At 37.0% G+C, this 27,003-nt stretch overlaps 2 protein-coding genes across 3 annotated transcripts; both read left to right on the top strand.

Annotated features, from left to right (window-relative positions):
• The first annotated feature begins 848 nt into the window (after window positions 1–848).
• LOC109005107 (putative ion channel POLLUX-like 2) lies at window positions 849–20,786 on the top strand. Its single transcript, XM_018983894.2, has 25 exons — window positions 849–1,254; window positions 2,415–2,491; window positions 2,625–2,668; window positions 3,728–3,846; window positions 10,726–11,012; window positions 11,405–11,476; window positions 11,603–11,678; window positions 11,798–11,896; window positions 11,977–12,131; window positions 12,223–12,327; window positions 13,079–13,165; window positions 14,632–14,716; window positions 14,799–14,946; window positions 15,389–15,465; window positions 15,561–15,641; window positions 17,003–17,197; window positions 17,303–17,416; window positions 18,206–18,298; window positions 18,410–18,536; window positions 18,599–18,675; window positions 18,828–18,875; window positions 18,980–19,049; window positions 19,139–19,212; window positions 20,140–20,250; window positions 20,327–20,786. The coding sequence occupies exons 1-25, from the start codon at window positions 1,201–1,203 to the stop codon at window positions 20,426–20,428; spliced, it is 2,577 nt and encodes an 858-aa protein (XP_018839439.2). The 5' UTR covers window positions 849–1,200; the 3' UTR covers window positions 20,429–20,786.
• A 987-nt stretch (window positions 20,787–21,773) lies between these two features.
• On the top strand, window positions 21,774–26,154 carry LOC109005111 (rRNA-processing protein EFG1-like). 2 transcript variants are annotated; one of them, XM_018983905.2, is made up of 8 exons: window positions 21,774–22,051; window positions 22,572–22,701; window positions 22,772–22,899; window positions 23,234–23,372; window positions 24,234–24,348; window positions 24,953–25,016; window positions 25,140–25,421; window positions 25,803–26,154. In XM_018983905.2, the coding sequence occupies exons 1-8, from the start codon at window positions 21,917–21,919 to the stop codon at window positions 25,806–25,808; spliced, it is 999 nt and encodes a 332-aa protein (XP_018839450.1). In that variant the 5' UTR covers window positions 21,774–21,916; the 3' UTR covers window positions 25,809–26,154. The 2 variants fall into 2 exon arrangements, with proteins under 2 accessions (XP_018839450.1, XP_018839449.1); XM_018983904.2 differs by having other exon boundaries at window positions 21,798–22,051; window positions 25,134–25,421.
• Window positions 26,155–27,003: the final 849 nt, after the last annotated feature.

Genomic DNA, 27,003 nt, shown 5'->3' with positions numbered 1-27,003 from the left:
GTTTTGGATTTAAAGATGACTTTAAATGACTTGAGATGAGTTGAAATAAATTGTAAATAGTAATAAGATGAGTTGTGAATAGTAATAAGATTTGTGAGTTAAAATTGCTGAATAGTATTGAATAGTAGTGAGATGAATTGAGATAAATTGAGATGAACTGAGATAATCTACGAATCCAAACGTCTCCTTAGTTACTAAGAAATGCAACTTGGTCATGAGCTTGCCTATACTCACAATCTTTGAATGCGTGAATTATTCTTGTTTTTCTTCATAGAAAAGAGAAATATTTCAATTATAAAAAGAATTTATAAAAATAAATTTATAAATTAAAGTGATTTTATGTGATATATTAAATTTATTTTCAATCTAACTATTACATAAATTACAATTAAAGGTCATATTTATCCTTTCTATAGATAAATAAGTAATTTCCTCTCTTGCTTAGAAAAAAAAAGAAAAGAAAGTAATTTCCTCTCTCCTTCTAAGCACGAGCCATCTAACAATCGTTATGACATGTTTAGAGAGTGAGATGAGAATTTTATATTTTATTTTAGTATTTAAAATATTATATTTTAATATTATTATTGTGTTGAGATTTAAAAAAATTGAATTGAGATTTAAAAAAATTAAATTATTTATTATATTTTATATAAAGATTTAAAAAAAATATAATAATAAGATGAGATGAGATAAAAATTTTATATCTCATCCCATATTCCAAACCTGTCATTAATCGTCTTGCACGTAAGCCGGGGTCAACATACAATTTTTATTCATGTAAATTTCATAAAATATAGTTTTAGTAGATGTCTGCATTTATTTATCGATGAAGAAGGATTTTAGCAAGTGCTGTGGTGACGTGGACCGGTAATTTTTGTCGCGGGTTGGAAAACTCTTCTTCCAAACCAGAAGTGTTTTTCACAACATCGATGGTATCTCCTTCCCTAGTTCTCAGTTCCCGTTTTTAGAAGTTTGAACTCATCTCTGTCTGTCCTGCGAAAAACAAACCGCAAGAATTTTTAAGCCCCCACCACCCCAGTTTCCTCATCGACCAAAGCAACAGAACCGATCACGCATCGTTGTTATTTGTATATATTAATCAAATCCAACACTCTTGACTTTCTATCTACTCCTTCGTACTGGTTCATCACAGAGGGGGACAAGAGAGATGCTTCTGAGTCTACTGCATAGCTCACAGCCATGGATATTGCCTCCCCAAGTTCCGAGGCTCAATCAGGTTCCTTTTTCCCGGAGGTGAATTTTTCATGGCCAGAGTCTCTTTCTTTTTTTATTTTTTCTATGTTGTAATCGATTTGTTTGAGTTGAAGTATGTGACATTTTCTCCCAGTTTGAATTATAGAGGTGTATTGATCCTGCGTTCGGCATTCTGAATCACCGTACTTATTTTTCTGTTTCATACGTCCACCGATGCCAAACAATCCCATATTGTAAATTGACTTGGTCATCGACTCTCTCTCTCTCTCTCTCTCTCTCTCTGGGACTTTTAACTGAAGTTTAGGGAAGTGTTTAAATCATTATTTCAAGTCAGGGCAGAAGATGAGATGTAGATGGAGTGAGCACTTGTATGCATAATCCTTCAAGTAAGTGGTTGTCTTTGGGCAGCCGGCAACGTTTATGGTTTTGAGCTAATATTATTATCAAACTAGAGAGAAGGATTATGTCTTTGGGCAGCCGGCAACGTTTATGGTTTTGAGCTAATATTATTATCAAACTAGAGAGAAGGATTATGATCATTAGGAAGGAATCAGGTAATGTGTTCTTAGATAGGGCCGAATGCTGAAAAGGGATCCATGTGAGCGATCCCAATTCCGAAGGGCCTCGTAATGCCGTTCTGTCGATCTTCTTTCCCAAAGAGTAAAAAATTCACCATTTTGCTGGATGATGTCCTCACCATTGTGCTTGGTACTAATGTGTCCACTCAACCTATCTTATTTGTTTTTTTGGCCTTTTTCTTTAGGCTTATTGTCACCTGTTGTTCGTGGAATTTTTCACACTTTATTTATTGTTTTTTTTCGGAAAAGCAGTTGTTCTTGGAAAAATTTGTTTTGTGACGGTTAGTTTATTTGCAGTATCATATGCATAACGGTAAGTGTTAGCTTGTTCAGTGGGCAAAGTCTTTTGTATTGTACAAGGTACCTGGGAGCAAATCCTGCCTACACCATGGGAATGGGATTCAAGGGAAAGAAGAGGGTCGAATCCCATCTTGTATCCCATAGGTCTAAGGGGCCTCCTGGGAACAATGTAGAAAAAATCTTACACAAAATGTCATCTGTAAGATTGCTCCACGCTGATATCCTCCGCCTGCATTTTGTTATATGTGAAGTACCTTTTATCTTGAATTTTATTGTAGAGCCGGAGCTATAAGAGGCTGAAGTTGACATGATGCTTTTCAGGATATCAATGTCGGGCAATTTCAGGCGGATCAAATATTCGGATGTACATGCATGCAGTTCAATAATACACAATGGAGGTGAGTATAAGCAGTAAAAAAATGTTTATCCATATATCTGTTATATGAATAATCTTTCCAAGTTTTTGACTTATATTCATCCACATCTTAACTTCCACACACAATCTAAAGCTTTTTATATGGTTTCAAACAGGCCATCATGCTCTGTTTTGATGTTCCTTACGATAATTCCTTCAGGTTTCAGCTACTTGCAAACTGTTTGATCATGACATATTAGCTTCGCTTTTATGGTAACAATATGATTTACACGGCAAATGATTCACTTATTGTTATTTTCTTGGGAGTGCCTATATGTTTAGGTTATTTGATTATCTTCAATAAATTTTTTTGAATAAATTTATTTTTTTAGATTTTTTTTTCTAGGTCAGTTTTATTAAAGCTCAAAGTGGCACAACCAAAGTACACTGGGAGTATACTTTACAGAAGATATTCTCATACATTAATCTCTGGCACTCAACTGTCTCCCATTGAGCTTCCTTCCGAGTATAGATTGCATTGTGAATTCTTGATGTGACTGTTTTTGGTCCTTTCTCTGGGGGTAACTTCATGTGTTGGCATTGCCTCTTTGTGCCTGCTGTCCATTATTCATCCTTGCTTTGTATATCATATAGCTGTGCTTTTCTGAAGCAACTTAGATCAATCAAATGTTGGTTGGCTGGTGATGTACCACGTGATGCAGTATGCAGTTTGACTATACATCTAATGCTGCAATAGTGTCATGCCATTCACTACCTTTAAAATTGATTATTTCCCTTCTTCCTTTGAATATAGTATTTAGTAGGGAACATTTTGGCCCTTAACAATCATGAATGCCACAGGTAGATACCAGTTGGAAGCATGGTTGCTTTTTCCCAGGAATAAAGTATCTTCACTTTTTGTTATTTTTTGCCATCATCATCCTGGTGGGATGTCTTTGTTGGTTGGTCAGTTCGTGTATGATCCATCTAATGAAATTTGATTACTCTTTTCTTAGCTAGGCAATGAATTTGTTGTATGACTCACTATGTCAATTAGGGGACTTGGGGGGTGAGGGGGATGAATATGTGTCAGTTTCTCTAGAAGAGAGAGGTAATTGATTTTATTTCAATTATGGCAATCAACAAGGTTTTATTTCAATTATGGAAATCAACACAAATATGCTTCTCTTTTTCTTTCTTGCGATGGTCTACAGATCAGCTTTTTTTTCTAACATTATTCGGTGTCTAACCACTGCATAATTATCTAATATCTTTACAGGGAACCGGGGGGCTAGTTCTCAGAGTACAGGGGATAGGTCAGATTCCAATATGTACATAAATGTTTCAGATGATTTGAATGGCAAATTCATTAGTATAGACTGGGATAATTTTTATCAGGTGAGCATTTAATTGGAATATATTTTTCCTTTATTGTATTTTCCTAAGATATATCAAATTTTAGGTAATGATGCCATGTAAGAACATTGAGTTTCATACCATTCTTTTGCTTCAATACAAGGACTTAAATATTTGGTTTGTATCCTTTTCCAGTTTTATTTTTTTCTTTAATCAAAGTCACATATTGATGTTAACTTACTGTTGAAGATAATATTTACATCTACAACATCCTGTGCACCCCTGGGATTAGTCAGGACGTTGTTCCTGGATAATAAAAAAAATTACAGTATTTCTTGGAACTTGATTGATTAATATTTTGTATGCTTCTAGTTAAATAGATTGACTGAGTACCCATGGTGCTTTGGACCAAGTTAACTGAGTACCCATGCAAGTATCCTCTCCGTACATTTTCTGCTTTCCTCAATTTTCTTGTTTTTTCCTGTCCTTGTTTCTGGTTAGGGCCGTCATTGGCGGTAGTTCATTGTGGTAATTAGCATGTAGTTAAGTTGGGTGTTAAGATTTTCTGTCCTTGCTTCTGAATCAAAACTTTGTTTCGGAAGTCTGGATGAGTAAGAGCTGGTGTCTACATGTAAGAGCTTAACTTAATCATGAGAAGGATTGCAATTGAATCGAAGGTGTTTAAGATAAGGATGGAGGGGCGTGAAGTGTTTATCACGGAGAGGGGTTGGAAAGGATCGCAAACATTGAAGTTGGGCTGGGATACAACACGCTGGGTCTTAAGGGCTTTGGAGGAATGTTCTCAGCATGGAAGGAAGGTGTATTATTCTGCTTACAGGGATGGTAACAGGGGATACATCGCACAGAAGAGCTTCAATTCCCGTGGCTGTTTCTTGGCCATAGTGGAGTATAGTGGAGAGGGGCGTCGGAGCTTCATCTTTATCCCTGGGGAAAGGGAAGGAATGGGGTGGAGGAGGCTTGCAGCAGTCGTGAGGGAGGTGAGTAACAAAGGTGCTCAGGGGAGAAGTCCTCCATCTTCGTTGTCGACAGTAGCTCGGTCTTACTTGGAGGTTCTACAGACACCTCGAGAGGGGAGAAACTTTGCTTCGGCAGGCTTGAATAGAGTAGGGGAAGCTCCTGTTGTGGTAGGTGCACAGAGGCGGGAGGGTGATGGCAGAGGCGTGTCTAGGCAAAATGATATTTTGAAGGATTTGCGGGATATGCATGCAGCTTTGGAAGAGATGGCTGTTAAAGTCAATGGGATGATACGGTGCGTCTTGGGTAAAGGAGTTATGGGTTCGAATTTGGGCTTGGGGAGTGGGCCGGAGTTTGAGAATGAAGGTAAGGCTCAGTCCAAACATAATTTCGAATCCAAGCCCAACCAGCTGAAATCTTTGGTGTGGAGGAAGAAGCCGCAGGTCGGGGCGGACTCAGAGGTGGGTGGGTCAGTGCCTCTGACGTCGGCGATGCCTCAGATGGTGACGACGCAGGCTCTCGAAGCTTCGTTGGAAGAAATGCTGCCTGTAGCAGAGTCTGTTAAGCATGGAGGGGCGAAACCAGGCAGTTCTGCCATAAGATCAGAATCAAACGACTCGACTCTTGCACAGACTCAGTCGATGCTAGTAGTGAAGGAGATCCCGAAGTCAATCGTGAGGAGTAAAGTTGTTTCTCTCGGGAGCAAAGGCAAGATAGTTTTGGCTCAACCCCGAGACTATGTATCGGAGCCGATATCAGCACAAACGCTTCCACTATTGGCACAGAATATGTCGATAGGCACAATGGAAGCTTCGGAGGAGCTTCTGGTGGTCCACCATGTTCTAGAAAGGGAGGCAGGGGAAATTGTTGAGGATGTTGAGGGACATTGTGAGGTTCTGACTTCTATGGTCACCCATACGAGGGAGGTTTTGACCTCTATGGTGGAAAGGGGTAATTGTTTAGAAGATAGTAGGCAGATTGAGTTTGAAAGGTCTGAAAGAGAAGAATTGGAAGAGCTGGAAGAGCAAGTTAGGATGGCCTCGGTGCCAGAACTCGAAGTAGCTGTTTATGAGGAGGAGATGGATAGTTCATCTCCATTACAGATGACTCATCTTCAGATTGTGTCGGAGGAAACCTCAGATTGGGTCTTTAAACAAGTGGAGAAAATTCAAAGCTGTGTGGGTCTCTTTTATGAGGGTTATGAAGAACAATTGAGGGCACTTTTAGTTGCTATTGAAGCTGGTCGATCCATGGTAGAGCAGTCATCTGTGAAAAAGAAGCGGGAGTTGAGAAGATTACATTGTTCCATTAATTACGACAATAAGGAGGGTACCTCAGGGAGGAACAGATTTAAGGGGAGGGATGCCATATCTGTTAATGAAGCCTAAAATTATGTTGTGGAATGTAAGGGGGATCAATAATGTCAATAAACGCCTTCGCATCAGGTTTATTATTCATAGTTGTAAGATTGATGTTGTTTGTCTTCAAGAAACAAAATTAGTAAATGTGGACAGAAATGTTATTAGTAGCTTGTGGAGAGGTTCGTTTGTAGGCTGGTCTCACCTAGCCTCTTCTGGTGCTTCTGGTGGAGTGCTAGTCATGTGGGATAGTAGAGTTGTCAAGATGGTAGAAGAGTGTATTGGAAATTACTTGGTGGCATGTGTTTTAAGGAACGTAGAAGATGGGTGGTCGTGGGCATTAGCAAGTGTCTATGGTCCCAATAGGGATCGGGATAGGAACCTGATGTGGGATGAAGTATCAGGGTTATATTCTATGTGGGATCTTCCTTGGTGCATATGTGGGGATTTCAATATAGTTCGATTCCCAAGTGAGAGGGCGGGTCTTTCTTCAATAACTGTAGCAATGGAGGCTTTCTCACAGTTGATTTTCGACTTGGAATTGCTGGATTTGCCGTTGGTGGGGGGTGAATATACGTGGTCCAATTCTAGAGGCAGTTCAAGATTGGACAGATTTTTAGTTTCATCGTCGTGGGAAGCTCATTATCCGAAGTTGTGCCAAAAACGGTTCCCAAGGATAGGATCGGATCACTTCCCCATTATTCTTGAGTGTGGGGGTATTCATGAGGGCAAACAGTACTTTAAATTCAAGAATATGTGGCTAGAAGTGGAGGGCTTCGTCGATATGGTAAAAAATTGGTGGCTGTTGTACCAGTTTGAGGGGACTCTTAGTTTTGTTTTGACTAGTAAACTTAAAGCTTTAAAAGCTGATCTGAAGATTTGGAATAAGGAAGTTTTTGGGAATGTTGAGCAGCAGAAAAAAGTCCTTTGGGATGAGCTCCAATCCTTGGAAGCTGATGGGGATAGAGAGGAGAGTTTGTCTAAATAGACTTGAGAGGGTTCTTTTGAGGGAAGAAATATCATGGAGGCAAAAGTCGTGAGTTCTTTGGCTCAAAGAGGGGGATAAGTGTACTAGCTTCTTCCACAAAATGGCCAATTCTCATAGACGAAACAACGCCATCGAGATGTTAAGAGCTGAAAATAATCTGCTTACATCACCGGCTGAGATCCAAGAGCATGCTGAGCAGTATTTTAGTTCCCTCCTTAGTGAGACGGAAGATTGGAGACCTAAGATATATGGATTGAACTTTGCAGCGGTGGATGGTTCTTCAAAAAGTTGGCTAGAAAGGCCGTTCGAAGAGCTTGAGGTGCATCGGGTGGTGTGTGGAATGAGGAGAGACAAAGCTCCCGGGCCGGATGGCTTTTCTATGGCATTTTTTCAGGATTGTTGGGATTTTGTGCGGGAGGATGTGATGAAAGTTTTTCATGAATTCTATGAGTTTCAGAAGTTTGAGAAGAGTTTGAATGCCACTTTTATTGCCTTAATTCCAAAAAGAGTGGGTGCTTCGGAGTTGAAGGAGTTTCGCCCAATTAGCTTGGTAAGTAGTGTCTATAAGATTATTTCAAAGGTGTTAGCAAATAGAATGAGCAAAGTGATGGGGAAGATCATTTCCAAATCTCAAAACGCTTTTGTTAAAGGACGACAAATTATAGATTCGGTGTTGATCGCAAATGAATGTGTAGATAGCCGCATGCGGGAAGGGGCTCCGGGGGTCCTTTGTAAGTTGGACATGGAAAAAGTATATGATCATGTAAATTGGAATTTTCTTTTGTATATGCTTAGAAGATGCGGTTTTGGTGATAAGTGGTGTGGCTGGATAAGTCACTGCATTTCAACAGTTCGCTTTTCTATTCTTGTTAATGGGCAGCCTTGTGGGTATTTTTCGAGTTCTAGAGGTTTGAGGCAGGGGGATCCCTTATCTCCCTTCTTGTTTGACATTGTTATGGAAGCCTTGAGTCGAATGGTGGAGGCAGTGGTAGGAGCAAGATTTATCTCGGGATTTTCAGTGGGAACCAATTCTAGTGGCCCCTCTACTATATCACACTTACTTTTCGCTGATGATACCCTCATTTTTTGTGAGGCTGTTGGGGAACAAATTCAAATTTTGAGGGCTGTCCTGCTATGTTTTCAAGCCATCTCGGGATTGGCTGAATTTCTGGGGTGTAAATTTGCATTTCTGCCCATAAAGTATTTGGGACTACCGTTAGGGGCATCTTTTAAGGCCAAACACATTTGAGACGGGGTGATCGAGAAGATAGAGAGGAAGTTGGCAGCTTGGAAAATGACTTACTTATCTAAAGGGGGTAGGATTACTCTTATAAAGAGTACTCTCTCTAATATCCCTACTTACTTCTTATCTTTATTCCCTTTACCAGTTGGTGTGGCCAACCGTATTGAAAAATTATATAGAGATTTTCTTTGGGGAGGCTTGGGAGAGGAGACCAAACTTCCCTTAGTAAGCTGGAAAAAAATCTGTTGTCCGATTGCTGATGGAGGTCTGGGTATTCATAGTCTATGTAGTTTTAATAAGGCGTTGTTGGGGAAGTGGCTATGGAGATATCATGGGGAAGAGGAAGCATTGTGGATGGGGGTGATTGATCGCAAGTATGGTAGTGATTGGGGAGGATGGTGTACCACGGAGAGCAGGAATTCGTATGGACTGAGTCTATGGAAGTTTATTAGGAAATGTTGGGGTCGCTTCCTAAAACAAGTTAACTTCTCGGTTGGTGATGGTTCAAAAATCAGATTTTGGTCTGATGTTTGGTGTGGGGATATTGAATTGTATCGAGCATTTCCGGTTGTTTTCAGGTTGGCAACTAATAAGCAAGCTTCAGTTTCCGACGTGATGGTATCTTCCAATGGAGTGGTGCTTTGGGATGTAGGCTTCTCCAGATCTGTCCAGGATTGGGAACTAGAGGAGGTTACTGATTTTTTTAGACAGTTGTATTCAGTGGAGTTAAGAAGACAGGGCAGGGACCAACTTTGTTGGAAGGCTCATGTTCCGTCAAGGGTGGCTTTTTTTTTATGGACAGCAGCAATAGGGAATATTCAGACGATTGACAACCTAAGGAAGCGCGGAATGATTGTTGTGGATTGGTGCTTTATGTGCAAGAAAGAAGCGGAATCAGTGAACCACCTACTACTTCATTGTGAAATGGCTAAAGTGCTATGGGATGGTGTGTTTGGAAGGGTTGGGCTGTGCTGGGTTATGCCAGAAGCAGTGGTCGATTTCCTAACATGCTGGACCAACTTTCAAATGCATACTTGTTCCCAAGTGGCAGTTGCTTGGAAAATGTTGCCTTTGTGTATTATGTGGTGTATTTGGTGGGAGAGAAATGAGTGGTGCTTTAATGATCGGGAACGCAATAGAGATGCATTTTGGAAGTTTTTTATAAGCACTCTACTTAGCTAGTTCTCTGCTATTGTACTGAAGGGAGGGGCTGTAAACGCGTTCTTGTCTTCGTTTTTCTAAGTTCTAGAATGTATTAGGTGTTTCTTGTGTATACTTCCTGTGTACTCGGGCTATGCCTATTACATTGATATTAATAAAGTTATTACTTATAAAAAAAAAAATAGATTATAAGAAATCTAATGGCATTCACATTATTGATTTTGGCTAAAAAAATGATGATATCAAATTGCTCATCATTTTGTGCTCATAATTGCATTTTAGAATTACAGTAGTAAGAGCTGAAGTAATGGTGTATGGGAGTCTAGGCATTATCCTCGTCTCAACCAGGAAAAAAATAAAATTTAGGTTTTGGGAAGCAATGTCTGTGCAAGAAAGGAATAATGTTATTGGCAGAAAAGTGCCATCATAAAATCATATCCATGATTAAAAGACAAGGAACAATGAGCTTGGGTCTGTAAGTTGCCAGATCTTTATCACTTGCAATCATTAGATTGCGGTGGCACTTGGTCAGAAGAGATAGTAAGGGTTAGTATGGTGGTGATTCCTTTTCCCTTTCACCTCTGGACTGGCATGGGTGGGGAGCGTCAAGGATAGAAGTTGATGAATCTGTTTTCAGTAAGATGCCATTTCTTGCTGAAATTGAATAATCAGGATTATATGTCAACTCTTATTTATTTACTGATTCATAATCAACTAGTTGCTCTGAAGATGGAACTTTTTGAAAGTTTGTAAAGTTGAAGAGTGAAAGGACAAGAAAAATCTTGGAATAACTGATGTTTGTGCCATGCACATGAGCGTTGCAAGAATATGCATATCAATGTCCATGATTAATTAGTTATCTTTTTTTTTAAGCTAATGATTATTGGAATTCCATAACTTTGAAAGAATATGCATATCAAAGTCAACCGATGCGTTAAACTGGTTTGGTCCTCTGTTTGTGAGACTGCACTTCTGGATGAGTGGAAGATTGCCTAGTTTCATGACCCTTGGACTTGCTCCCTCAGATTCTTCATTTATTTCAGTTTTTGGCCAAAACATTGTCTAGATAGTTGAATTTCTTACAGTAAAAACAATGAGTTGTACTAAAAACGATGAGTTGTACTATGAAAAATTGCTCAAAATATTTCTGTAAGAATGTGTTGTAAATGTCCTGATGCAATGCACTCTACATGCAGGGTTATCAAACTAAGATCATGATGGGCTCAATGTCATTGTTTTTGCTACTCAGACTGACACAGTTAAAATTGCCTAATCCATTGGTAGAGGTGTTCCAACAAATACTTCCCTGTATAGTTCAGACTTTTGGGGTAGCAAGCTTGCCTTTTGCTTGTGTATCTAATTCCTTAAATAAGCCCAGACCTCTTCAATTGGATGTGTCCTTGCCTTCATTTCAAGATATTAGATGGAGCTTTGCGCGGTTATTGTACTTGCTCAACATCCAACTTGAGAAAAATGTTGCCACGTAAGTGAAGTATATTCATTGTTCATGAGTTAGCGCATTTATTTGTTGACTGTTTCATGAGGAAAACTTCAATTTTCTGGGAAGAGTTCATGGTAATTTATGGGCAAAGACTGCACCTTTCTCATGTTGATAGTAATGAGTTTTGTGGAAAAATATCCAAAGCCAGAAGAGGATTTAACTGTGGTTTGATATTTGTATTGGCTCTCTTGCAGTCTAAAATCTAAATTTCGGTCATCTGATTGATTTTCTAATTCATACTTGCCACTGGTCATAGTTCATAGATGTTTCCAACATGCTGTATGTATGCCTACATACTTGGTAAATATCTTAATGTATCAAAAACTCTCTGTGTCCTCATTGATGTGCTGGATTATATTGTTGATATTTTGCAGGTTCTTTATAGTGGTCCTGGTAGCGTGCTTCTCCGTTGTTGTCATTGGTGGTTTCCTTTTCTTCAAGTTAAGGTAACCAACAATCTACCAATTTTCAGAGAAGTTTTGATGTATAGTTAGTGCCAATATTTTTCGTTTGGTAGACGGTCATCCATGCTTGTTTGCTAAATTTGGTATGTCCAATGTTGAACAACACAGGAAGAGCACACAATCTCTGGAGGACTGCTGCTGGGAGGCTTGGGCATGTCTGTGTTCATCATCTACTCATTTAAAAGTGTGACAGCCTCTTGTGAATTTGATAGTTGTTAAAGCACTTCCATTGTTTGTGCATTGCCCATGTCGTCATGAAATTGTATTGTGTCTAAGATAGCATCTTTATGTGTTGAACTGCAGCAAAAAACACGTGTTGAACGTGTAATTGGCTTGGTTCTTGCTATTTGGGGCATATTATTTTACTCTCGCCTGTTGAGCACAATGACAGAACAGTTGAGAGTAAGCTCCTGAAATAAGAAACATTTACTGAAGCTTGCATGTCATTCTTTTTAATTTTTTTTCTCTCTTTTTTTGTGCAGAACAATATGCAGAAGCTCAGGGAAGGGGCTCAACTGCACGTTATGGAGACTGATCATATCGTTATATGTGGAGTGAGCAGTCATCTGAATTTCATACTGAAGCAACTAGATAAGTCTCATGAATTTGCTGTCCGCTTAGGTACTGCTACGGCTAGGTAATTGATCTTTTACTACCAGTTCAGGTTCTATATCAATATCTTATGTTTATATCTACAGATTCCATGATCCTCTTCCCTATGTTTACAGGAGGCAGAGAATTCTCCTTATGTCTGATCTTCCAAGGAAGCAGATGGACAAACTAGTTGACAGTATTGCTAAGGATCTTTATCATATTGATGTCCTTACAAAGAGGTAATTATCGAGTGTTTTCCTTTCTTCTAATCACCACATTACCTTGTAGAAAATGCCCTTTTTTCTCTTCTCTGGGACTGTGCCAAGAGTTTATTCACTTGTTACTTTTCTTGGTTGGGGATCCCTTAAGTTTTGTGATTTTTCCTATTAAAAGACAGTTTACCTCCTTATTCTTTTTTTTTTTGTGTGTAATTATTATTATTTTTATTACTTTCCACTTTGAATTGAGCTACATCCTAAAGTAATGCGTAAGCTATAATTAAAAACAAAAAAATCCTAAAATATTAGAACTACAATGTTGATATTATTTGCTGAAATCACTCAACAGAACTTGACTTTAGATGGCTCGATAAAAATATGAGTAATCTTACTGCTTGTGTGGCCAGTTTCTCTAGTAAATTCAATGTAACCTTATAATTAACCAGAATGGAGATATTTCTCGTTAATGTTGCTTTCGCTTGTCTGGATGACTTTAATTGAAAGAAAGTCCTGCAGACATTATAAACTGAATGGTGCTTTGTAAGTAAAAGCTTGATCTCTTCAATTAATTTCATCACTACCTTTCTTTTCTCTTAGAACATTAGTTACTTTGGAGTGGGCCCCTTGTCCATAATGGTTATCATCACTTATCAGTCTGGATTCATGTTCTATGATGTTAAATACTAGAAGATATGAATTGCAGTTGGATTAGATTTAATTGCCATAGTTGACTTACTTCCATCTCTTACCTTTTGAGGTTCCCCTTCCACAGTTGTAGTCTTAGCTTAACGAAATCCTTCGAGAGAGCTGCAGCCAATAAAGCACGGGCAATAATTATACTGCCAACAAAAGGAGATAGGTAAGAGCCTGATCAACTTAAAGGAACTGTGGAGCTTTCAATGTTTAATCCACTGTTTGGTTAAAATCTGTTTTCCTTTGTATCAATTGATTGTCCAAGGATATATCAATGTTGCTTTGCCATTGATGGAGTACATTTAACATTGATCAGATTATCTTGGGGAAGCTATAAGAGGAAATTTATTACTTATAAAAAAAAATCATAAGAGAGAATTTATTATAGATTGGTCAGGTCGAAGACATTTCATGGTAATTGGACATCTCAATATGGATTAATGTTACTTTTCGACATTGCATTTTTATGTTGTTGTAGGAAGCAGGTATAATTATGAATGGATATTGCTGAATTTTATAATGCATCTTTATTATTAGTGTTTTTGACATCTCATTCTTTTTCTTTTAAGTATTTTAGACATCTCATTGTATTACATCGTTTAATCCATTATGCTATTAAAAACACTTACTAAAAATGTAAAAAAAAATATAATGGTCTTGATAGGATTATATAAAAAAAAATGAACACTTATCAAAACAGAACATAATGATCTGATAAGATTATTGCCCATCAATGGCTAGCTTGTGCTGTCATTGTCATGTGTTTTTGGTGGATAATCAGTCTAGACCATCTCATTGTCTCATCCCCTTACAATAGAATAGGTTGACTTTGATATTTGGCAAGATTGTAATGATAGAACCAAAACTAAACTCAATGGGGAGGAGTTGGTTTAAGCAACTGAGTAGGTCTAAATAAATTGGTTATTAGGTTTGTCAATGACCGGCAACAAGTTATTCAACCCAGATTGAAGGGTAAGCAAAATAAAGCAGGAGGCTTTTAAGAATGTTGATTATGTTGATAATTGGCATGTTCACTTCAAATTTATGATTGTAAAGCCCTAAAGGAGACCCAAGCCACATCTAGACTTATATTTCAAAAGGACTAGTCAATGACATTGGAATCATTACAAAGAGCAAGAATTCTCTTTTCCAAGTAAATACACTATCTACCATTTTCATTCAGTATGGGGTATCACAATCTACCCCCCCCTAAAATCCCGACGTCCTTGTTGGGCCTGCCCGTCGTAGGTGGTACAGCTCAAATCCCACATTTCTGGTTGGGATAGGCTTTGATACTATTTATAACATCTTAAGGGAGGTCCAAGTCACATCTAGGCCTATGTTCCAAAAGGATTAGTTAATGATACAATTGGTATCCTATTGGAACCATTATTAAGAGCAAGAACTTCTCATTTTCAAGCAATGGGGGGTCTCATACACCAAATACTCTTATAATTCAGTATGGGGAATCACAATGACACAATTGCAAGCACCATTATTAGCCCACTTGTACTCGTCTATATCCGGTGGCACTTTAGATTATTTTGTGTAGGGTAACAACATTTTTGCTTTTGAAGAGATCTTAAAAATCCACTGTTGAATTTTATCGACTTTATATCCTCAATTGATAAGGTTTGATGTTGATACCGATGCATTTCTCTCTGTACTGGCACTTCAACCAATTCCGAAGATGGAATCTGTCCCTACCATTGTTGAGGTATATTATGTTCTTGCTAGTATCTAGTTGAGGTCATGTTCTACGATTTACTGTGATGATTATTCCTTTTTAATGAATGCAGGTGTCAAGTCCCAGTACATGTGAGCTCTTAAGATCAATATCAGGATTGAAAGTAGAGCCAGTAGAAAATGTGGCATCCAAATTATTTGTTCAATGCTCTCGGCAGAAGGGGCTCATAAAGATCTATAGGCATTTGCTTAATTATCGAAGTACGGTACAAATTCTCTATCATCTAATAATTTACTTATAAGGTTCTCAGTTAGACTTCTATTTAGTATTCAGTTGAATTATCATTGCCAGTTTTTTTAAGATGGCCCCATCAAATGATAAAAAGTAGGAGCAAAACTACCACTTCAACCCATCATTTCAATCTCATTTTGGTTCTTCTAAAATTTAGTGGTTGTTTCTGCATCGGTTTGGTTTGGGTCTATGGTTGATGGAATTATCTCCTGATTCAGTTCTGGGGTGGTTTTAGGACTTCCATCTTGATTGAACCCAAATAAAGTTGAGCATATATCGGTGGTATTTTATGATCCAGCTGTCAGGAGCAATTTAATATTTTTCCAAAGTGATTACTTTTCTATCTATAAGTGATTTAGTTTCTACTCAACCACTAAATAGTGTTATGTTTTGTCTACTCACTCCTTGCAGAAAATGTATTTAATCTTCACAGCTTTCCTAATTTAGCCGGAATGAACTACAGGCAGATACGGCGGGGGTTTCAAGAGGTAGTACTACCGTCAAAATGCGATTTTTGCTTGCAAATAACATCTTATATAGGTATACTAATTTTTAAACTTTTGCTGGATATATATTATCTCAGGCAGTTGTTTGTGGTCTTTATCGGAGTGGGAAGATATACTTCCACCCGAATGACGATGACATTCTGCAGCAAACTGACAAAGTATGTTCCCTCTAAGCTTAGTTTGCATTCCTCCTTATTGTAAAATGAAATTAGGGTAAATTATATTTTTCCTCCCTGACATACCATCTCATTCTTACACCCATAAACTTTGATTCGGTGTAACTCAGATTTTAATTTGAAGTTTAATATCAGTTACCCCATTTCGTCAAAACCACCATTAACTTAATATGTAAAGAGATAAAAATTGCCCTCCAACACAATTGAAATGCTTAGTTTTAATATTAATGATTTTTTCGTACATATTTCCTTTTGAATTAACATTGGTATTTTACGGAGGGGACAATCTGATACTGAAATTATAAAATGAGGTCCAAGTTGTACGGAGATAAATTTTATGGGTGTAAGTGAAAATGAGTTGGTAGTCCATACTGGAAAATGTAATTTACCATAAAGTTAGCACCATGATTTAGAAAATTTTATGATTTGTGAAACTGAACACAAGTATTTCTGTTCCAGATGCTTGAATGGTTTGATTGATTTGTTTTGGCTCGGTCTCTTTCTAGTGATTTCCCCAAATATTCATTTAGGAGATTACCGTATACATAATAACAGACTCATAATATGTCCTTGTATGATAACTCACTGTAGTCTATATGGATCTTTGAGATCTTTGAAGGCCCATTAATTTGGTTACAATACAAAGACATTTTGTGAGTGGTGCTAGACTTGACTAAGAATGGTCCATATGTGCAGGCCCCCAGAATCCTGTCAATTGACTGATTGATCTTGCTTTGATGCAGAATTTTTCTATTGATTCATAGTTGATGGCTGGAGGGTGAATACTTTTATTCAGAATTTGTTAGATGAATTTAACTTTACCTGCTGCTGAGACTTCAATCTTTGTGAATGTCTATCTAAAAGAGGAATTATGGATCTTAAGTTGAAGAATATCCAACTTGATGTACCTAGACACCTATCAAAAAGAATATCCAACTTGGCTGTCAATTACAAAGAAAAATGTCTCCCTTCAGAAAGCAGCACATGATCTTCCTGGCAAGGATCAGTTAGTGGAAAGATGACATTCATTTAGTAATGTTACATGGTGAAATAGTACCTATCATGGTTATATGATTAAGCTGAAGTATTATATCCTTAGACCATAGCAAGGTTGATGACCTTGGGATCTGTTATTTTTTAGAAATTCCCTGACGCTGATGAGACTAATGCCATATGGAAGCTTAATTCATTATGGTTTTTTGTTGTCTGAGCTGGTCATGATTGATTGTCTAATTCAAATTTAATCTTTTTGATTGCCTTTATTTTTACAAAGAAAGGTAAGCTTCCAACAAAATTGTTTTCAAGTGTCTACGTTCTAATATCATTTTACTTTCTTGTTTTAGATTTTATTCATTTCACCAGTTCATGGGATGAGGAACTCGCGGGTTGCATGTCTAAATGTTATAAAAGAAGGAAGCAGTTCTAGTCAAGATCAAGAAGTTCTAGAAAACAATGGAAACTATTCAAATCATGCCACTGAATTGAGGAAAAGAAGACTCGAAAATATTGTAAAACGTCCCAACAGATCAGGTTCCAAGGTAAGAATCCCATGGACTGATACTCACTAAAATAGCAGTATGCTATGGAAAGGGTTTGGATGTCACTTTGATGTTAGTGTGGTAATGTTTTGTACGTGAATACAGGCATCAGACTGGAATCTTGGACCAAAAGAATGCATACTTTTGCTGGGGTGGCGCCCAGATGTTGTAGAGATGATAGAAGAATACGATAATTATCTTGGACCTGGCAGTGTAGTGGTATGCTTCTATTATCCATTACGAATGGTCAGTGTCTCTACTATATGCTATCAACTTGTATCCCGTTAATGCAACAGGACGCGGTTGTCTAACTCGACTTCCGCAGCGAGTCTCATTGCGTCTGTATATCCTATCGAATTGCACATTTATCTACACATGCATGCCTCAATTTTGGTCTTGGAGTTTTTAAGTAAAAATTAGGGCAGTAACATGCATGGTGGAGACGCATTTGTCAATTTATTGGTTGAGCCTGAAACAACCTACAACAATAGTTTTATTGACTTTTTGGCTTATAGATCTTAGATATACTTTCTGATCTGATCGACATAATGATCAGTATATATATTATATTTTTAGTAATAATCGTGTTATTTAAAGCCAAGACGTAAATTGAAACAGAGAGGACTTGCCATTCATATGCTTCTTTCTTGTCCATATGAAAGGTGCTATTGTGCTTAACCCATTAAGTTCACTCCTGAAAATTTTCCAACAGAAGTTTGACAGCCAATATGCATCCCTTTCTAAGGATGGCCAGATGGGTAACCTGCTCATTTGGTGCCAACAAATTAAAAAGTTCCAAAGCATGCAGTCTAACATGTACTTTGTCAGCTTGAGAAAGATGTATTTGATGATTGGTAGGGATATGAGTTCAGCAACCACAAACAAGAGTAAACATTGTTGTAGCTATTGAGGCGTAATGGATCATGGTTCAAAAGTCATTTATGTTGAGGTTCTAGATCATACGTTCATTCATATGTGCTCGATAACTTTGTGCTTGTATGTATGCAGGAGATTTTATCAGATGTACCGGTAGATGATAGGAACAGGGCAAGAAAGATTGCTGGGCGAGGCAAACTCAACAATATCCAAGTTTCTCACAAGGTATATATCGCTCAGCCAACCTAGAGGGTTGAATCTTTCTCCCAATTTCTTTGATTCTTTCTTCCCTTTTTCCTGCTTTCCTTCTAATCATTTTCTTTTTATATGCTGCAGATAGGAAACCCCATGAACTATGATACCTTGAAGGAAACTATAGTAAACATTCAAAAGTCTTTCCACAATTGTGAGGACATTCCTTTGTCGATAGTTGTCATTAATGATAGAGAGTGGCTGCTTGGAGGTAATTATACATGATGCTTTAGTAAGCTGAAGGTTGCCTAGCACTAACTGTTCTCTCTTCAGATCCATCCAGGGCAGACAAACATTCTGCATATTCTCTTCTCCTTGCTGAAAATATCTGCAACAAGTTTGGAGTAAAGGTGTAAATAGATCGCTTAAATTATCTTTTAATATTCGTCCTTGTATTCTATATGCTAAAGACTAATCTTGGAGATTTTTTACTAAGAGAGTTGTGGTAATCATGAAGTTTTGAGAGGAAAGAGAATTAAGAGACTGAATGATTGTATTGCAGGTTCAAAATCTTGTTGCAGAGATTGTTGACATGAGATTGGGCAAACAAGTAATTATTACTTCAGTAAACAGTTTTTTCATATACAAATTTGTTACCTTTTATTGTATTTGTCCACATCACTGATATCTTTTAAATGTTTACAATTTCTACAGATTACAAGGAACAAGCCATCCTTGACTTACATAGCAGCAGAGGAAGTAATGAGCCTTGTTACAGCTCAAGGTCCTGAATCCTTGTACTCTTCCTGCTGTCAGATTAACTTTAAGTCTGTACTTTCATATTAGAAGTAATAATCAGTTTGTACAAAGCAGTCGCAGAGAATAATGAACTGAATGAAGTGTGGAAAGACATCCTGAATGCAGAGGGCGATGAAATATATGTGAAGGTAAAATTACATCTTCCTCCAATCTTGCTCTAGTTCGAATAGATACTTTTGAGGTAATTAGGAATGAGAAGACTTCGGTTCATTTACCAGCAGAGGGTGCTGCCTTGATTGTGTTATAAAATGAAGGCCGGTTATTCTCTTATTTTGTGTGTTAACAAATTTAGTTGTCCAGATAAAAGGGAAAAATAAAGGATTGTCACATCATGTGACTTGGCACAGACTGCTGATATTATATTACCGGTTATAAGAGGCCTTCAAGTGATTATATAAAGTTGTTCACTTTCTTACTCATGCTTGGATCTGTCATATTGCATTACATTATATGTCAGTGGAAAAAAGCATATAGGAGGTGAACTCAAAATCATCATAGGAAAAGGCATATCACTCGCTACAAAAGTCTAAGGTGAGGTTTGGATAGTTAGTTTAGATGAGATTACTTGAGATAAAAATTGAAAGTTGAATAAAATATTGTTAGAATATTATTTTTTAATATTATTATTATTTTAGAATTTGAAAAAGTTGAATTGTTTATTATATTTTGTGTAAAAATTTGAACAAGTTGTAATGATTAGATGGGATGAGTTGAGATCAACTCTAAATCCAAACGGAGCCTAAATGGACTGCTTTCATTCTAAATTATCTCACTAAATAAGACTAAATGGTTTGGCCCCAAGTCTTTTTTCCTTTTTCTAGTGGGAAATGTTGTGGGAAATCTCTAATGTATAACGGGTGATCATGTCAACCACCATTTCATGACCTTTCTTGCTTTTCCTCAAACCCCGTGGCTTGTGCATAGTTCAAATTAAGTTGGTCATTTGAATGTCCTGCTGTGAACGCTTTCAACAGTAACAATCTATGTGATAACCAACACAATTATCCATTGTAGCTGCATATTTTACATGCCCATCTTTTTATTTTTCCTGATAGGATATCAGCCTATACATGAAAGAAGGAGAGAACCCTTCATTCTCTGAGCTCACCGAAAGAGCGTATTTACGGCGAGAAGTTGCTATAGGTTATGTGAAAAACAACAAGAAGGTAGGATATCTCCATTTGGTTTTGAACAAAAATTGTTATGGAAATTGGAACCTTACTCAACCTTGTACTGTTGCAGGTTATTAACCCAATTCCCAAGTCAGAGCCTCTCTCCCTTGAACTGACGGATTCTCTAATAGTTATATCCGAGCTTGAGGGAGAACAACCCATCATTATGTAAGATGTACAGTTCAGTGCATAATACATATGTTTCCCATTTCATTTTCTGTTGTCACCGGGGCATCATTGCGGCCATCTTGACGGAACTTGAGCCGAAACGATGCCATGAATTTTCTTCTTAGAAGATCAAACACCAAAAGATAAAAAAACAAGTGAAGTTTTGATGGTGAACTAGTCTTCCTGTAAACTTTCCAGTTATCATCATTTTTTTATATAAATTGTGTCCAAACTACACTGCCTCTCTGTAGTCTTCAAAAAGCTTTCACTTTCGAGATTATTGTAATTTGTAAGCCAAGTATTTGGCCTTGAATATAGAGGTTCATATCAATCTGATAAAGATTCTGAACTAACCAACATAACGATCTCTCACTTTTGTTCGTTTGTATTGTTTTGTTGTTTTTATTCAAAAGCATTATTATTTGATGCGAGAATTTATGCTCAAACGTACTCTCTAATTAATAATTATCAATTAATAAGGAAATCAATTTCGCATCCTATAAGGATTCATTGCATCTAATTTGCATGGATGTTGTTTGGGATTGCTTTAAGAAATTGAGTTTTTTAGATTAGTGCTTTAATTGTAGAGAGTAGTGCTTTAATTGTAGAGGGTGCGGTGCATTGGATTGAGGTTTACTTTGGAGAGATTTTCCGACATAAAAAAAATTAAAAAATAAATAAAAAATAAAAAAATTGTAGAGCTTTACCAAAATTCTCTACTATTAAAAAATCGTTTATTATTTAATAAACTTGAATCTAAAATATTTTTAAAATTAATTACGGTAATTTTCTTAAAATATAGAGTTATCTGTGGGAGTTTTTTTTAATAAAAGTTTCAATTTAGTGTTATTTTAAAAAAAGTGAACTATTAGCGTTTTTTAATGTAAAGTACTTTTTACAAATTTATCAAACATACTATTTTTTTTTAAATAATTTTTAAGATGTTAAAAGTACTTTTCAAGCTTCTAAACTCAAACGTCTGGTGAATATGTTAAAATGTTTTTTTTTTCTTTTAAAGAAAGTAGTAATCATATTAATTAATTAATTTTAGATCTTATCCTTTTATCTTCATGCAGCATCAAATAATTAAAAATTATTATTTTTAATTTTCACATATTTGTTAAATATTTCAACATGAAGAGATGACGATTAAAAAAATTATTGACTAATATTATTATTATTTAAAAAAAAAAAAGAAGATTACGAAAACCATGTGCTGATGTTCATCAAAATCAGATTGGGGAAATATTATAATTTTTCTTAGAATTTAGACGTGGCAAATAAAGTATGTTTCGATGACGTGGCAAAATAAGACCCGTGTTCTCGTCATCGCTGTCGGAGTAATGCATGCACTTTATTAGGGCAAATTTTTATTCATTCATTCTTTCTTGTTTGAGTGACACAACGGCAACTCCTATCCCAAAAGGTTGCCGTAGGCCGTAGGCCGGAAGAATCGATCGGTGACTGATCGGATTTTTTTTGGGCGGACACCATGGCGCATGGTGGCTATGGCAAACGCAGGGTCAAGCCCGCGGGTCGCCGATCTAAGGGCTTGGGCATAGCTAAGAAGCCCAAGTCTGTTTCTCTCAAGAATCAGATTCGATCTATCGAGCGCATGCTCCGGAAGGTATTTCTTTGATTCTATTCCAAATATCTCGAATTTTCGCTATTTGATCATTTGTAAAACTAAGTCTGAATGCCCTTTGTAGAAGTTCCTGTTAGGTTATTAGGGATAGGGTTTGTGTGGCGATGGTCGTTTGTGACACACTATTTTCAATCGGCTCTAGCTGAGAATACATCTTTCATCTTTCGGGATTTTCATCTTTGTCTTTTTGTATGGGTCATATATAAACAGTTGGGTAACCTAATGCTCGCGTTTTTGCTCTTTTTTAGAGTCCTGTGGCGTGCGCAGAGGATGCTGATTCTTCTTGAACGGAAATTATTCGATTGCAATTTAAAACACAAATTTTCATTATGTCCTATTAATACCCGTGCTATTGATGTAGTTTGAGATTTTTCATTTAGATTACTCCCAAAACGTTGTCTTCTGTTTGGTGGATCGATGTGTGCCATTTTCATTTTTCTTGTTTGGGTGGTCGTGGGGGGATTGGTTTGTGGATGCATCCTAACTAGCTGTTTTTTAAAAGGATTTAACACCCGATGTCCGGGCGGCCCAGGAAAAGAAGTTGGAAGAACTCAAGAAACAGCAGGATATCCATTCTCGTCTTGCTGTTGAACGCAAAATATTCTTGCGGGACAGGAAGATAAAATTTTTCGGTGAGTTATCTTTGAAGTTATTTCATGACTGACTACTAGACTCATCCAATTAAAAATGTGCTTTGTTCAGAGAGAAGAAAGGTAGAAAGAAGAATAAGACGTCTAGAGAAACTGCAACGTGCTTCATCTGGCCAGGAACATGATACAAAAGTTGCAGGCCAGCTTTCTAAATTGAAAGAAGATCTTGAATATGTTAGGGTGAGCTGTTTACTAAATGCTTTTTATATCTGTTACTTATCATCCAATTTGGCATTTGTATTTTATTTTTGAGACAAATGTCGTGAAAATTTGTGAGTTTTGATTATGCATTTTAACCTAACCTAATCAATAGTTTGTTCATTATGCTGTGGCTCCCCTGCCTTCTTTGGGAAAATGCCAAATTTTTTGTTTGTTTGAACTTATGGCCTATTGGAAAGAGCTATAAACTCGACTTTGCTTTGATCACGAACTTGTGGTCTGTTTTTGTGAATTAGGACTTTTCAGCAGTGATAATCTATGGGGCCTTAAAAGATCATGTTTAATTGCATTGCAGTTCTTTCCCAAGACAGAGAAATATGTATCTTTATTTACTGGAGGTGATGACTCAGACATAGTTGATAGGAGAAATAAATTGCGCAAGCAGATCAAAGCTAACTTAGTTGCTGCTGCAGCTAGTGGGAAGGATTTGGAAGGTATTTACTCCATTCTAGTCCCATTGGCATTTTTCCACATATGTTTAGGGAATTGACTGAATTTTTCCTCGATTTGTGAGCCCAACTTAAATTTCTGGATATTGAATAAAGTTCATTTTTAAAGTATAGTTGCAAGGAAAATTTTGAATGTCTGTTTGGGAATATGCGTCATTGAGAATGTATATCTTTTAGACATTTTTGTATGGGTCATGTGCATGTGGAACGAGCTGTCTTCGTGAATTAAGCTTAAAGACACCACCAATAATATAATATTCATTTTTTGGGGAGTGTCACAGAAAATGATCAAATATGATTTTTCTCACTGGATGGTGAAGCTTGATCATTTTTTCCAACATGTACGCATAGGCAATGCTCTTGCATATGTCTTGTATACTTCCGCTCTTGCCTACTCTTATGATCGATAAAATTTTGTAGAAGGCTTTTAAACTCCTGACAAATCATTGAAGCCACGTGATCCAGCATGCCAAGCTCCAGCATGCCAAGCTATTCATATCAACCACTAGAGATGCTAAAATAAGTGTAGAATTCTTTTTGAATTTGGTAAAAGTACCTTGAATACTTTGAATGATTAGGATCTTATTAAATGTGAATAATCATGTTGGATTTGGATAGAGAAGCATAGCAATCAAAATTGTAATTATTACAAGTGTGTTTGAGGGGCTTGGTGGGTCCAGGGCAGATATCCAGCTCTGTGCATAAGTTTGATCTTTTCTGCTTTAAACCTTTTATTATCTGCTCCTGATCACCTACAAAAATGCTCCATCTCAGCTTTTATTTGTTAATAACTCCTTGAGTTTCCATATGTTCATAAGATGTCTATGCTTGAACTTTTCTCAACAGAGACAGGGAGTGAGGATGATGGGCTTATGGATCTAAGTGAAGATGATTTCTTCCTTACTGGTAGTTCAAGTGATGAAGCAGATGCAGATGATGAATGGACGGATAAGAGTACAAGGTATTTATTGAATGAGTGAGAGGAAATGCTACTTTTATTTTTTAGTTTGAGAGGGAGTACTATTTCTTCTATAGTTTTAAGGAGTAAGGATTGCATGTGCTACATTGTTATCAAGATGCTCAGATAAAAATATGCATGGGTTTTCTTGGCAAACACAGGCATAAAATATTTACCTATAAAAAAAATATGCAGGGTTTTATTATACTGGTGATTTGACAACATTGTAATTGCTCGAAGAGCCTGTTCTGATTCTCTGATTTAATTGGACCTTTCACAGAAGCTCTTATTTGTTATGTTAGCTGGGGAAATTATGACACTTTTGATCCCGCACCTATTATTATTATTTTTTATAAGAAACAAATTTTATTAATGAGAATAGGCATAAGCCAAGTACACAAAACAAGAAAATCACGAAAATCTAGACCATTACAATCTACAACATTCGCCCATAGGAGCAAAGTTTTCACAAAGAACAATCTAATCTCTTCCAGTGTTCACTCCTTATCTTCAGAAGTCCGATTATTATTTTATTTTGTAGTACCCAAAACTAAATTGGTTGTGTTCATCAAGGGTTCATCTAAAACTATTATCATTGATTTTGCAGGGAACAGGCTTCTAGTGCTTCTGGCAAAGCAGCTTCTGGCATGTCCAGTGATGAAAGAAATCAGGTATGGTGTCTATCGAATAGTTCTCTGTTATAGGAAACCAGTTGGCTGTTTCAGCGTTACTTCCATTTTTCTCATTTCAAAGATAGGTACTTATCAAGAAAACATATTTTTGTATAGAAGCAGATTTCTGCTAGAGCCTTAATGCCTCCACCCCGCCCAGCCATCACTACAGCCCCAAGTTCTGGTCGTTCTCAATCAAGGTTTGGGCCATCATCAAGCAAAAATAAATCAATACAGAGAACTGAAATGTCGACATCCAGCAATACATCGACTAGTAGAAGTGGTTCTGACTTCAAATTAAGGGGTTCCTCAAATTCGAGGACAGGTCACAGTAGCAATCTAAGTTCCAACTCTGATGCTCATAAACCCAGAAGAAAAAGAAGGCCAAAGAAGAAAAAGCAGCAGGTATTTTACTTTGTTTCCTTCATATGAATCTGCTGTAACCTATAAAAGAAAAACATGTATATGCTGTTGGTATTGCACCACTATCATTTGGCATACTAATAATTGTTGGAACACAAACCTAGTTTACCATCCATATGTGTTTCACTTAATTCTTGAACTCATTGAAACGTTTTCTCTTAATGTCATTGGCTAGTATGAAACTTTCCATTCAAAAAATTTTATGCTTGGTCAATGGCTTCAGAATGCTTGCTGTTAATCTCATATACCTGTTGTCTTATATTCAGACCATGGATCAGCAATACTTCAGGATTCATGGTAAAAACTTTAATTGACATGGATTTTTCCATTGAATGTACAATGACTGCTCTTTTTCGGTTGCAGGCATGAATTTGAGGGACTTGCTGCCGACCAATTGAACCAGTTTGTGAGATATTAATGCGAGACTCCTGCAGCTCAGTGTTTTAACCATTAATTATTTCCTTTTTTTTTTTCCCATAATTAGGTTAAGAATCTGTGCTTTGCTGTTCTCTATAATGACTAGTTCGACTTTTCTTAGTCGACGCCAGGTTGATTGGTGAGTCATTTTTATCGTAATTGTAGATGGTCACAAAGCAAAGTTCCCTAGGGAACACCCCTGGAAAATGGGGAAGTGGTATGTTTTGCTAGTGTGAAATTCTTGGTGCAAATTACTCAGGATGTCGTTTTAAAAAAAAACCAATGGCATTTTCTTTTTCGGATGCTTTTCATTATCTTTTAAATGGCTTGCACCATGAGAGCGAGTGGGAGAGATCTTGCAAGCTGCAAGTATTTGCAATGCATGGAAGGCTGGGATTATGATCCAAGGCCCTGCGCGGGTGTCCCTTTTTGAGTTTATTCGGTGGTTCCACATTTTCTAATCGGGTTTACTAGAAGATCGGAACCTATATATTTTTTCTGAGTAATGTTTATATATAATCATGAATTGTTTAAACATTGCACATTCTTTTTTAAAAAAAGAGGCGTTTTATACATCAGTCACTATTCACCTCAATTGATGTTGCTTCTTTTTTGGGTAACAAAAGATTAAAGACTATCAAAATTGTCTTCACCCATTTGCAATTTTTTGTTTTCCTAACCCTTATGCTCTAATTTCTACCATCTCTCAGGGAAATAGGATAGATTTTAGTGGCCTCATTTATTACTCATTGATTTCCTACTGATTTGTCCGTTCCCATTTTCACAAAAAACGAACATCGAGAAAAATTTTCATCCACTATGGATACGAGTCGAGACCACAACCTTCCCGTCGCATTCATTGACTCTATTGATATTCGATCGTTGTTATCTCAACTCATATTAAGAGGGGCACCAACACTTTGGATTCAATTTTCTCTTGTTGTGATTCATCAAACACCAGTACCAGCTTCCCTTTTTAGCCTCTAGGCTCTTCTGTTTACCTTCACATAAGAGATCTTCTACAGAAGTTTTGCTAAGAAAGCTAAGTAAACAGATTGTCTAGGTTTACAGTAGAAGATACCTGAATAAGGAAATAATTTGAAAAATACATTACTGCGGCGTAGATCTTTGGACGGTGGTTCTTTTC

This window comes from Juglans regia, chromosome 12, assembly GCF_001411555.2.
Source record: "Juglans regia cultivar Chandler chromosome 12, Walnut 2.0, whole genome shotgun sequence".
Lineage (NCBI taxonomy): Eukaryota > Viridiplantae > Streptophyta > Magnoliopsida > Fagales > Juglandaceae > Juglans > Juglans regia.
This window is presented reverse-complemented; position numbering and strand designations above follow the sequence as displayed.

What these genes read in the sequence shown, in the direction of transcription:
- LOC109005107 (XM_018983894.2), top strand. Translation starts at nt 1,201, where the DNA reads ATGGATATTGCCTCCCCAAGTTCCGAGGCTCAATCAGGTTCCTTTTTC. An exon ending in ATATCCAAGTTTCTCACAAG is followed by an intron (nt 18,299 to 18,409) that starts GTATATATCGCT and finishes TATATGCTGCAG; the next exon opens with ATAGGAAACCCCATGAACTA. An exon ending in GCAACAAGTTTGGAGTAAAG is followed by an intron (nt 18,676 to 18,827) that starts GTGTAAATAGAT and finishes ATTGTATTGCAG; the next exon opens with GTTCAAAATCTTGTTGCAGA.
- LOC109005111 (XM_018983904.2), top strand. Translation starts at nt 21,917, where the DNA reads ATGGCGCATGGTGGCTATGGCAAACGCAGGGTCAAGCCCGCGGGTCGC. An exon ending in CAGGAAGATAAAATTTTTCG is followed by an intron (nt 22,702 to 22,771) that starts GTGAGTTATCTT and finishes TGCTTTGTTCAG; the next exon opens with AGAGAAGAAAGGTAGAAAGA. An exon ending in AAGATCTTGAATATGTTAGG is followed by an intron (nt 22,900 to 23,233) that starts GTGAGCTGTTTA and finishes ATTGCATTGCAG; the next exon opens with TTCTTTCCCAAGACAGAGAA.